The sequence below is a fragment of the Erythrolamprus reginae genome, chromosome 2 (assembly GCF_031021105.1).
Source record: "Erythrolamprus reginae isolate rEryReg1 chromosome 2, rEryReg1.hap1, whole genome shotgun sequence".
Lineage (NCBI taxonomy): Eukaryota > Metazoa > Chordata > Lepidosauria > Squamata > Dipsadidae > Erythrolamprus > Erythrolamprus reginae.
In genome coordinates, this window is record NC_091951.1 from 273,965,104 (window position 1) to 273,977,712 (window position 12,609).

A 12,609-nucleotide genomic window follows, 5' to 3' on the forward strand; every position below is an offset into this window, starting at 1 on the left:
CGCATGCGCACAATTCCCCTGGTCCCCGTTCATATGCGCAGGTCTCACTGAAGCCTGGGAAATGAAAAAACGGCCAAACGGGCAAACCAGAAATGCGTTTTCTGAACTTCTGGTTTGTCCCTTGGGTGTTTTTTTCCGCATTCCAGGGCTTCAGGGAAACTTCATCTGGAGGGCAAGATGGCCTATCCCAAGGCCGAAAATCAGCTGGCCAGCACACGTATGTTGTCCAGTTTGTCACCCAGATGTCACCGACCACCCAGTTTTCACAGTGTACGATATCTGCTTTTTCTCCACAGTGGATATTGAAAAGCACAATGAGGAAGACAAGGCTACTGAAAGTGAAGAAGGTAACTACTCTAAAACTTATTTTGTGGAGAACAACTTCAGTTCTAGACACAGCCTTCTTTGAACTTCCCATGTGTGTTGATGCTAAAGATGTCAACAACTCCAGTAATCCTGGCTGGGGAATATCAGGATTTGTATTGCAACATATTTGGATAGCTTCTTGGTTGGACAAGGCTGAAATAGTATTTAAGTTCATAAATATAGTGGTACCTCTACTTAAGAACTTAATTGGTTCTGTGATCAGGTTCTTAAGTAGAAAAGTTTGTAAGAAGAAGTAATTTTTCCCATAGGAATCAATGTAAAAGCAAATAATGTGTGTGATTGGGGAAACCACAGGGATGGTGGAGGCTCTGTTTCCTCCCAGGAGATTCCTAGAGAGGCCCCATGGAGGCTTCTCCCCACCTTTTCCGGCTGTTTCCTCCCAGGAGATTCCTAGAAAGGCTCCACAGAGGCTTCTCCCTGCTTTTTCCTGTTACAGTTTCGGAGGCTCGGGTTTGTAAGTGGAAGATGATTCTTGAGAAGAGGCAAAAAAATCTTGAACACCCGGTTCTTATCTAGAAAAGTTCATAAGTGGAGGCATTCTTAGGTAGAGGTACCACTATATGTTGGAAGATAGCTAAAATTGGTTTATACTGTGATTCTGTTGCTCTATCTGCTACTTAATTTTACTTTAATTTTTTTGGATTTGCAAGACGTATTGAGCATAAACAACTCCCTAGCTAAGATGCAGTTGGGTAGCTTGTGTGTCAGTGTATTCTGGGAAGAAGGCAGAGAATGAAGAGGATCATTTCTAAACATTATAGGGGCTTCCAGCACTGACCATGTTTTGAGTAGATACAGAATGTATAGCTTAGTTTGGGAACAAAGTCATCAGAGTCATACTTCAGATATCCCTTGGGTCACCAGTGCTTTGCACTGTTTGATGCAGTTAAATACTGAATTCATGTAAATCCTTCTAGAGAAAAATATTAGCTTAGTAGAGTGATGGTGAACCTTTTTTCCATTGGGTGCTGAAAGAGCATGCACACGGGCTTGCGTGAGTGCCCACACCCATAATTCAATGCCTGGGGAGGGTGAAAACAGCTTCCCTCATCCCCGGTGGCCCTCTGGAGGCCAGAAACAGCCTGTTTTCCAACTTCTGGTGGGCCCAGTTGGCTTGTTTGTGACTTCCCCAGACTCCAAAGGCTTCCCCGGAGCTGGAGGAGGGTAAAAACGCCCTTCTCCATCCCTCCGGAAGCTCTCTGGAAGCCAAAAACATCCTCTCAGAGCCTCTGTGTGAGCCAAAAATCAGCTGGGTGGCACACATGTATGTTGGAGATGAACTAGGGCAACAGATGGCGTGCCAGCCAATATGGCTCCACGTGCTACCTGTGGCACCCGTACCATAGGTTCGCCATCACTGGCTTAATGAGTCTAACACAATTATGAAGAATTTTCTATTTTGGCAATAGTATTTAATTTCAGACTGAAATGCTGTAGTTTAAAATATGTGACAATAAAGCTGAGTTCTCAGAAAATGATCACTTTTGAAATTTGTGGGAGCTACTCTATATTTCAACCATTGTATTACGAGTGTCTACCAAACAAAGCCTTCATGGAATGAGATTATATTGTGAAAATAATAATTATATCTGGGATGAAGCACAGAACAGAGACCAGGTTCCTTTTGTGCTGACTAAGCTGAGTGTCTCTCTCTCTCCTCTATGAAGAAGAACAGTCTGAGAAAAAGAAAAGAGCATCAAAAAGAAAGAAAAATGAAATTGAGGAAGAGGATGAGGATGAAGAAGAGACGGCTGCCGAACGCAGGAGAAGATACAGGAGACGTCGGAGGAAAGCTGGGAATGATGGCAGTGAATCCGAGGAGGAAGCCCACAAGACCAAGAAGAACAGAGAAAATCAGAAGATTAGAGATGAGTCCAGGGAAGATGGTGACGATGAAGAGGATGAGGACAAAAGAAGCAAGGACAAGAAGAAGGAGAAGAAAAAGAAAAACCAAGATAAGAAGAAAAAAGGATCAAGGTACTGTTTTATTATTCATAGTGCTTGGTGGCATTATTATTGTCTGAGTCAACAGATTAACCAGTATTTGTTTGTTATAAAGCAATCTGAGATGTTTAGTTAAGCAATCACGTTGTTTACTGAAAGTGACAAATACTGTATAGTATTTTGCTCCTACTAGCAGCCTCACTCCTAAGCTTGTTTCTGTTTCTGTTTTTTTTCCTGGTTTCTTCTTTCTCATATAAACTTTTGTCCTCTCCTATTGCCATTTAGGATCACAATAGTGGAAAATATGTGTAGATCAATGCTGAATTGTTGTCATTCTGCAGATGTTTCATTACCAAGCTAAGAATATCATGAGAAGGTGGTGAACTTACATTTCCTGGTAGTTTATACAGTACAGTGATACCTCATCTTACAAACGCCTCGTCATACAAACTTTTCGAGATACAAACCTGGGGTTTAAGATTTTTTTGCCTCTTCTTACAAACTATTTTCACCTTACAAACCCACCGCCGCTGCTGGGATGCCCCACCTCCGTACTTCCATTGCCAGCGAAGCACCTGTTTTTGCGCTATTGGGATTCCCCTGAGGCTCCCCTCTATGGGAAACCCCACCTCTGGACTTCCGTGTTTTTGTGATGCTGCAGGGGAATCCCACCAGCACAAAAACAGGTGCTTTGCTGGCAATGGAAGTCTGGAGGTGGGGTTTCCCAGCGAGGGGAGCCTCAGTGAAATCACAGCATCGCAAAAACACAGAGGTCCGGAGGTGGGGTTTCGAGGACTTCGGTGTTTTTGCAATGCTGCGATTTCACTGGTGCTCCCTTCGCTGGGAAACCCCACCTCTGGACTTCCGTTGCCAGCGAAGCACCCGTTTTTCGATGCTGGGATTCCCCTGTAGCATCGCAAAAACACAGAAGTCCGGAGGTGGGGTTTCCTATGGAGGGGAATCTCAGGGGAATCCCAGCAATGCAAAAACGGGTGCTTTGGCTGGCAAAAGGGGTGAATTTTGGGCTTGCACACATTAATCACTTTTCCATTGATTCCTATGGGAAACATTGTTTCATCTTACAAACTTTTCACCTTAAGAACCTCGTCCCGGAACCAATTAAGTTTGTAAGACAAGGTATCACTGTATATGGTAGCTTATCAGGGGTGGGTTCCACACTGGCTTGTATCACAATGTTTCGCGTGCATCTCCCTTCATGCAAATTCATTTCCGTGCATGATCAGAAGGTGGTATCAGCCTGAAACACAGCTGAGGAGCTGCTCAGCGGTGCTTCGGGAGAAGAAATAAAGGCCGATATTAACCTGTGGGCAAGTGGGAGGGCTTTATTCATAGCAAGGGATGAAGACAAACCACCCAAACACCCAAAAAATTGCTGAAAACTATAAAAAAAGATGGCGACGCACACGGATTGGCGCTAAGAGAACCAGATCTGTGACGTTATCTTCACGTCACCAGTGGGTCACTCACAGTTTGGGTGATCTGGTCCAAACCGTGAGGAACCCACTCTTGTAGCTTATTATACTGACCTTTATTTGTTTATTAGTTTGCGGTTATTGGTTCCTGCTTGTTTGGTGTTGCTTAGTAGGCATAATGTGGTAAGAAAGAATGGAAAAGTTGTTCACTATCAAGATATTAATACGTTTCTCTTTGTAAGAAGAAGGATACCATTTTATTCCATATGTCTTCTGCCTTCCAGCTTCAGTTTTTTAGGTCCTAGTTCCAATCAGGTAGACTCGTGGACTATTGATGCGTACATGAAAGGTAGGCAATATGTGCAGGGGTGGATTCCTCTTACCACGCATGTGCAGTGTTGTGGTTGGCTCTGGCCCAGCTCCTGCTCCAAGGACTGTGGAGGTGGATGCAGGGGAAACATCAACATGTCAGAGGCCTGTTTTATCGCCGACAGAGTCAGGTAGTGAAGTTTCCTCGAAAGAAGAAGAAGGTGGGGTGACTTGGAAGAGGGGAGTTTGGCCCAGGAGGAGATCAATCATCCTTATCATCCCTGGATTCTGAACAAGAACTTATGACACATCCATGCATGCGTAGAGTGATGCATAGAAGAGAACAACTGAAGGATTATTACAGGAGATAAGTGAGGCCACCTGTGGTTGGGTGGGGCTGCTGTAATTAGTGCTACAGATAAAAGAGCAGCCTGCTGGTTTAGCCTTATGGCAGTTTATCTGATTCATAGTTTCGTCAAGATTGTGGTTTTTGCTGTTCAAGACCGTGTGTGGACTTTCTGGACTTTAGAATTGGACTCAATTTCCCAGTTATTGGGTGAGCAATTGGATTGCATTTGCCCTGTGCCTTGTGTGTACCAGAAAATCCCTTTGACATTTAAAAAGGGAGCTGTTTCTGTTTTTCTGTTAATAAAGACTTTTGGTTTTCCTTCTATCGTGTGGTGTGTGTCTTTCTGGACTAATTACCCTGTAATTACGTGCGGTTGGGACACGCCGGCAGAACATGCAGGAAGCAAAAACATAGAAACATAGAAACATAGAAGACTGACGTCAGAAAAAGACCTCATGGTCCCTCTAGTCTGCCCTTATACTATTTCCTGTATTTTATCTTACAATGAATATATGTTTATCCCAGGCATGTTTAAATTCAGTTACTGTGGATTTACCAACCTGTATTTTATCTTACAATGGATATATGTTTATCCCAGGCATGTTTAAATTCAGTTACTGTGGATTTACCAACCACGTCTGCTGGAAGTTTGTTTCAAGGATCTACTACTCTTTCAGTGAAATAATATTTTCTCACGTTGCTTTTGATCTTTCCCCCAACTAACTTCAGATTGTGTCCCCTTGTTCTTGTGTTCACTTTCCTATTAAAAACACTTCCCCCTGAACCTTATTTAACCCTTTAACATATTTAAATGTTTCGATCATGTCCCCCCTTTTCCTTCTGTCCTCCAGACTATACAGATTGAGTTCATTAAGTCTTTCCTAATCAGTTTTATGCTTAAGACCTTCCACCATTCTTGTAGCCCTTCTTTGGACCCGTTCATGTTGAATTCTTGTGAGGGGACGCATGTGTGTGCTAGATTTTGGCAATTTTTTCCTTCCACGCATGCGCGGAAGCAAAAAAATTGCCAAAATTCCGCATGTACAAGCATCCCTTCTGTGCATGCATAGGAAGCAAAAAAGATGGCGGCGCCTGAAGGACCAGCACCAAAGCGGTCATATGCAAATTGCGCAATCTAGCAGCTGCTATCCATGCGGAGTTGCCTATCTCACTGGTAGCAACCCACCACTGAATATGTGCCATCCAGATGTGGATAAACTGCGTCTTCCATAGCTTGCAACTAGTATTTTAGTGGGAGCTATAGTTCAACTATATGAGGAAAGACATAGACTTTTCATTACAGTATTGATCTTGGATGTTGGTTCTTATTAATAGTGCCTATATAGAGTCTACAGAGAGAGGCGGCATACAAATCTAATAAATGAAATGAAATGAAATTTGTCCTTATTTTTAGTAGCTCACCTCTCTTTTTACATTTGTGTATGTTGGAAATACATTTTAGTAGAACATCTTTTTCCCTTAGTGCGACTTTGAAATGTTAAGGCTGCTTTTCCCAATTGAAAGCCCTCTATATGTCTGAGATTTCAGTTTCTCAAATTTCCAGCTCTGAAGGCTGTCCAAGTTTAGCATAAAATAGGATGAAGAAAATGATGCATTTGCTGTCACGAAGTCCCCCTTTTCCTGGTATCCCTCAGATAAGCAACATTGCTCGTAGATAAGAACTGACTGAGGCACATTCTATTAAAATTCAGCCAAATTGAATTTTAGCAGCTGCTGGAAAATTGGCTCTCTCATTAATTTTTCAGGATGTTGCTTCAATTTCTTCAAGATTGCTTGGTTTCTGTTTCGTTGCAAGGGAAGTTGCAAATATTGCAAGTGCAATGTATTTTTAAGAAAAGCAATATGTGATAAATTAATACATTTTATACACCCCAACTTTGTGGTTGGTTTCACTGTCATTGTTCGTTATCAATATTGAAGACTTGCATTGCTGACTCAGAATTTATCCATTGGGCCAGTGGAAGTTCTTTTACCATGTAACATAGAAAGAAGAAGGATTTCAAACCTTTATTGTCAGAGTACAACATGTATACAATGAGATTGGCTGAACCTCACTTCCTGCACTCTCCCAACACAATACAACTCACAAGCGAAAGACAGAAAATCCTTAGCCCAGTGAATTCTACTAAAAAGCACCCAGTTCTATTGCACCATGTGAACATATTGCATGTCGCACCAGCCCTGGAAGTCAATTGTACTATGTTGTTGTCAAGTTATTTTTCACCAGGAGTTTTGACAGCCCATGGATAAAAACTGTTCTTCAATCTATTTGTGCAGCTGCTAGTAAGCTAGTAATTTAAAGAGTATATACAGTGGTGCCTATACTTACGAACTTAATTCATTCCGTGACCAGGTTCTTAAGTAGAAAAGTTTGTAAGAAGAAGCAATTTTTCCCATAGGAATCAATGTAAAAGCAAATAATATGTGTGATTGGGGAAACCACAGGGATGGTGGTGTCCCTGTTTCCTCCCAGGAGATTCGTAGAGAGGCCCCACAGAGGCTTCTCCCTGCCTTTTCCAGCCCTGTTTCCTCCCAGGAGATTCGTAGAGAGGCCCCACAGAGGCTTCTCCCTGCCTTTTCCAGCCCTGTTTCCTCCCAGGAGATTCCTAGAGAGGCCCCACAGAGGCTTCTCCCTGCCTTTTCCGGTTACAGTTTCGGAGGCTCGGGTTTGTAAGTGGAAAATGGTCCTTGAGAAGAGGCAAAAAAATCTTGAACACCCAGTTCTTATCTAGAAAAGCTCGTAAGTAGAGGCGTTCTTAGGTAGAGGTACCTTTGTGGTTACTTCTAGACCCGTGATGACAAAACTATGACACACATGCCACAGGTGGCATATGGAGCCATATCTGCTGGCACGTGATGCCGTTGCCCTAGCTCAGCTTCAGTGTATGTGTATGTGCCGGCAACCTGATTTTCGGCTCATGTGGAGGTTTCTTGGGGGGGCGTTTTCTTGGGGGGGGGAGGGGAAGCCATTTTTGCCCTCTTTAGGTTCCAGGGAAGCCTTTGGAGGTTGGGGAGCAGTATTGGGCTGCTATCGTTATGGATGAGGACAGTGCACAGGTAGCGAAAGTTGTGCTGCGTGTGCAACTTCCCTTCCCTTGTGTGCATTTGTGCATATCCCGGTGTCGTTTCACTTCTGCACATGTGCAGGAAACAAAATCTTGTGAGGGGATGTGCGTGTGTGAGATTTTGGCGATATTTTGCTTCTGTGCATGCGCGGAAGCAAAAAAACCATAGCTGAAACTTTGTGTGCCTGCGTGTCCCCTCACAAGATTGTCCTTCCTGTGCATGTGCAGAAGTAAAAAGACGTTGGAATGCATGCGTGAGAAGCAAAGGTGCGGGTGGCAAAATGAGACACAAGTAGAGGTACAAGAGATGGAAAATACAGTAGACAATATAAGGAAAATGTAGAATACAAGAATCAGGGAAATGAGACGGAAAATGTTACATAAGTGGTATTATACCCCCGTCCAACTTGCACACTTTCAGCAGAATGTCAGGGGTATTTGTTGGCACGGGTGTCAAGATAAAGGAATGTTTATGCATATGTTTTGGAAATGCCCGATAGTGCAGGAATTTTGGCAAAAAGTGCAAGAGGACATAAATAGAATGTTAAACACACAATGGACAATCACTAAGGAAATGGCAGTATTAGTTAGAAGCAATGCGGTGGGAGGATTTAGAGAAATAAAACAAGCAGCAATAGAAAGCACTCAGGCGGTAATAGTTTTGGGTTGGAAGGATGCGACAAAATGGACAATGCAAAATTGGTACCATATTCAATTTGAAATTATGGATAAAAGGATAAATTTGGATAATGAAACTGAATTGAGACAACTGATCGGACGGTGGGACAAGGTAAGACCATATATGACGAGTAGAATCTGAGACCAAGCTACAAGAAATAAATTGGAATCACTCTATAATATGTAAATAGATATATTGCTCTTGGGTCAAAGTGGGTTATATAAGAAACAACCCCGATTTGGTGGTGGGCTATGTGTGTGTGTCGGGGTGGTGGGCACATTTCACTATGCACTGTTTTATAGAAACATAGAAACATAGAAGTCTGACGGCAGAAAAAGACCTCATGGTCCATCTAATCTGCCCTTATACTATTTTCTGTATTTTATCTTAGGATGGATATATGTTTATCCCAGGCATGTTTAAATTCAGTTACTGTGGATTTATTTACCACGTCTGCTGGAAGTTTGTTCCAAGGATCTACTACTCTTTCAGTAAAATAATATTTTCTCATGTTGCTTTTGATCTTTCCCCCAACTAACTTCAGATTGTGTCCCCTTGTCCTTGTGTTCACTTTCCTATTAAAAACACTTCCCTTCTGGACCTTATTTAACCCTTTAATATATTTAAATGTTTCTATCATGTCCCCCCTTTTCCTTCTGTCCTCCAGACTATACAGATTGAGTTCATTAAGTCTTTCCTGATACGTTTTATGCTTAAGACCTTCCACCATTCTTGTAGCCCGTCTTTGGACCCGTTCAATTTTGTCAATATCTTTTTGTAGGTGAGGTCTCCAGAACTGAACACAGTATTCCAAATGTGGTCTCACCAGCACTCTATATAGCGGGATCATAATCTCCCTCTTCCTGCTTGTTATACCTCTAGCTATGCAGCCAAGCATCCTACTTGCTTTCCCTACCGCCTGACTGCACTGTTCACCCATTTTGAGACTGTCAGAAATCACTACGCCTAAACCCTTTCCTTCTGAAGTTTTTGCTAACACAGAACTGCCAATACAATACTCAGATTGAGGATTCCTTTTCCCCAAGTGCATTATTTTACATTTGGAAACATTAAACTGCAGTTTCCATTGCTTTGACCAATTGCTTTATGTTGTATGTATATTAAACTTGCTAAAAATAAATAAAAATATTTTTTTTTAAAAAAAAGGAAGCAAAAGTGCGTATGCAGCACACTACTAGCGCCTGGAGTGGGAATCCGCCTTTGTTCGGGAAGATGAAAAACGGGCCTAACCGGGGGAGCAGGGAAGGGGGTGTTGTGCATATATGTGCAGGGGACAGGGCAGTCCAGGGGAGTTGTGCACACATGTGCAGTGGTGTGGGCTGTGTGTGGGGCATTGAATTATTGGTGTGGGCATGCACACGTGCACTTTCAGCAGCCAAGGAAAAAAAAGATTCACCACCACTGTTCTATAGGGGGGCGTTTGCCCAGGTTCGCCTGGTGCACCAGTTGCGGCCCTATTTGGACCGGGATTCACTGCTCACAGTCACTCACACCCTCATCACCTCGAGGTTCGACTACTGTAACGCTCTCTACATGGGGCTACCTTTGAAAAGTGTTCGGAAACTTCAGATCGTGCAGAATGTAGCTGCGAGAGCAATCATGGGCTTTCCCAAATATGCCCATGTCACACCAACACTCCGCAGTCTGCATTGGTTGCCGATCAATTTCCGGGCACAATTCAAAGTGTTGGTTATGACCTATAAAGTCCTTCATGGCATCGGACCAGAATATCTCCGAGACCGCCTTCTGCTGCACGAAACCCAGCGACCGATTAGGTCCCACAGAGTCGGCCTTCTCCGGGTCCCGTCAACTAAACAATGTCGGTTGGCGGGTCCCAGGGGAAGAGCCTTCTCTGTGGCGGCCCCGACTCTCTGGAACCAGCTCCCCCCAGAGATTAGAACTGCCCCTACCCTCCTGGCCTTTTGTAAACTCCTCAAGACCCACCTTTGTTGTCAGGCATGGGGGAATTGAGATGTCTCCCCCGGGCCTATATAATTTATGTATGGTATGTTTGTAGGTATGTTTGCTTAAAAATGGGTTTTTAAAAACTATTTTAAATTTTAAATTGTATATTATTATATTTGTTATGAATTGTTTTTGTGTGTTGTGAGCCGCCCCGAGTCCATGGAAAGGGGCGGCATACAAATCTAAATAATAATAATAATAATAATAATAATAATAATAATAATAATAAACCTTCTCATAAACATTCAGGAAAGATCTCGTCCTTTTTATACCCTTACTGTTGGTGACTCTCTTTCCCCCAAAGCTCAGATTCTACTTCTGAAGAGGAAATGACAGAGGAGGAAGTGGCCAAGTTGAAAGAAGCTGTGGAAGAGAAGAAGAAGCTGATTTCCACTTTGCGAAACAAGCCTTGGAATATGAAAAAGAAACTGAAAATCTTGAAGTGAGGTCTTGATTTATGTAACCTAGAGTCTGAGTTGTGAATTCCATTGCTTTTAAATTGTTCCTCCCATAGATCAGTGTTGGATTTCTTTTTTTAATTCATTACACACTGGGGGCAGTAGAAATTGTAAAATATAAGATATGTACACACTCATTTGAACCAAGGCTCCTTGTGATTCCATGCGGTTTTTCTTGACAACAGTCTAGACAGCTCTGCTATTCCTTGGAGGCCTCCCAAGCCAACATTAACCAGGCCTGGCTCTGCTTAGTATCCAAATCTAAACACATTAGGACAGTTGCTAACATTTGCTAAAACCCAACCAGGCTGCCAAAAAGGTGAACTTATATCTATTATTATTTATTATTATTATTATTTATTGGATTTGTATGCCGCCCCTCTCCGTAGACTCGGGGCGGCTAACAACAGTGATAAAAAACAGCATGTAACAATCCAATATTAAAACAACTAAAAAACCCTTATTATAAAACCAAACATACATACAAACATACCATGCATAAATTGTAAAGGCCTAGGGGGAAAGAGTATCTCAGTTCCCCCATGCCTGACGGCAAAGGTGGATTTTAAGAAGCTTATGAAAGGCGAGGAGGGTGGGGGCAATTCTAATCTCTTGGGGGAGTTGGTTCCAGAGGGTCGGGGCCGCCACAGAGAAGGCTCTTCCCCGGGTCCCGCCAAACGACATTGTTTAGTTGACGGCACCCGGAGAAGGCCCACTTTGTGGGACCTAACTGATCACTGGGATTCGTGCAGCAGAATTAAATTACGTCCCAACCATGCTCTTCAGGGTGTTATAACTGAAGACTGGCATTGTGAAAATCCAATATTTGTAAAAAGACGGCCTGGAAAGTCAAACTGAAATTCTAACAAAATGAAATTCAAGGTTTTTAGGCAAGAAAAATAAAATGCACAGGTACAGTATATGTGGTACATTGCTCAACAGTACTAACTGTGAAAGGGATCTTGGAGTCTTAGTGGGCAACCGTTTAAATATGAGCCAGCAGTGTTCAGCAGCTGCCAAAAAGGACAACACAATTCTAGGCTGCATTAACAGAGGGATAGAATCAAGATCACGTGAAGTATTAATATCACTTTATAAGGCCATGGTAAGGCCACACTTGGAATACTGAATTCAGTTTTGGTTGCCACGATGCAAAAAGGATATTGAGAAAGAGTAGAGTAGAAAGAGTACAGAGAAGAGTCTGCGGAGAGGGGCGGCATACAAATCCAATAAATAATAATAATAATATTATAATATGAGTAACAAAGATGATTGAGACTGGAGGCTAAAACATATGAAGAAGGGTTGTAGGAATTGAGCATGGCTCGTTTAATGAAAAGACATGATAGCGGTGTTTCAATATCTCAGGGGCTGCGACAAAGAAGAAGTCAACCTATTCTCCAAAGCACGTGAGTGTAGAACAAGAAGCAATGGGTGGAAACTAAACAAAGGTAGAAGTAACTTAGAACTAAGGAGAAATTTCCTGACAGTCAGAACGATTGATCAGTGGAACAGCTTGCCTCCAGAAGTTGCGAATGCTGCAACACTGGAAGTTTTTAAGCAGATGTTGGATAACCACCTGTCTGAAGTAGTGTAGGGTTTCCTGCCTAAGCAGGGGGTTGGACCCTTATAACTGGCCCCTTATAACTGTGTTTATTATTATTATGAAGTTAAAATTGCCTGAATACCTCTTGACCTGTTCCTGAAAAGTTGGCCCACCTATTCAAATCTTCAGCGGTGTCCTGTTAAGTTCAGTAATTCATTCTCACTGTGGCAACATTGAAAAGCCTCAGTACCGGACACCACATGTTTGGGGCGTTGTAACCCTACACTTGCAATTAATTATTAAGCCAAGCCATTTAAGGACAATTATACATAGGCTAATGAAATTTTGATGCAGTGTGTGTTGGTAATTAGATGAAAGTTTCTTTAATTTAATAAAGCTTTCATGGGCTAACCCAGAGTGTACATTTTACTC

At 42.5% G+C, this 12,609-nt stretch overlaps 1 protein-coding gene across 1 annotated transcript in view; it reads left to right on the forward strand.

The window, feature by feature from the left end:
- The window catches only part of TMC1 (transmembrane channel like 1), a 142,984-nt gene that overhangs the window by 59,589 nt on the left and 70,786 nt on the right, over positions 1 to 12,609 (forward strand). The window contains exons 4-7 of the mRNA XM_070736891.1: positions 147 to 217; positions 297 to 347; positions 2,055 to 2,364; positions 10,478 to 10,615. Coding sequence (XP_070592992.1) covers positions 147 to 217; positions 297 to 347; positions 2,055 to 2,364; positions 10,478 to 10,615 — 570 coding nt within the window. The remainder of the gene's footprint in view (positions 1 to 146; positions 218 to 296; positions 348 to 2,054; positions 2,365 to 10,477; positions 10,616 to 12,609) is intronic.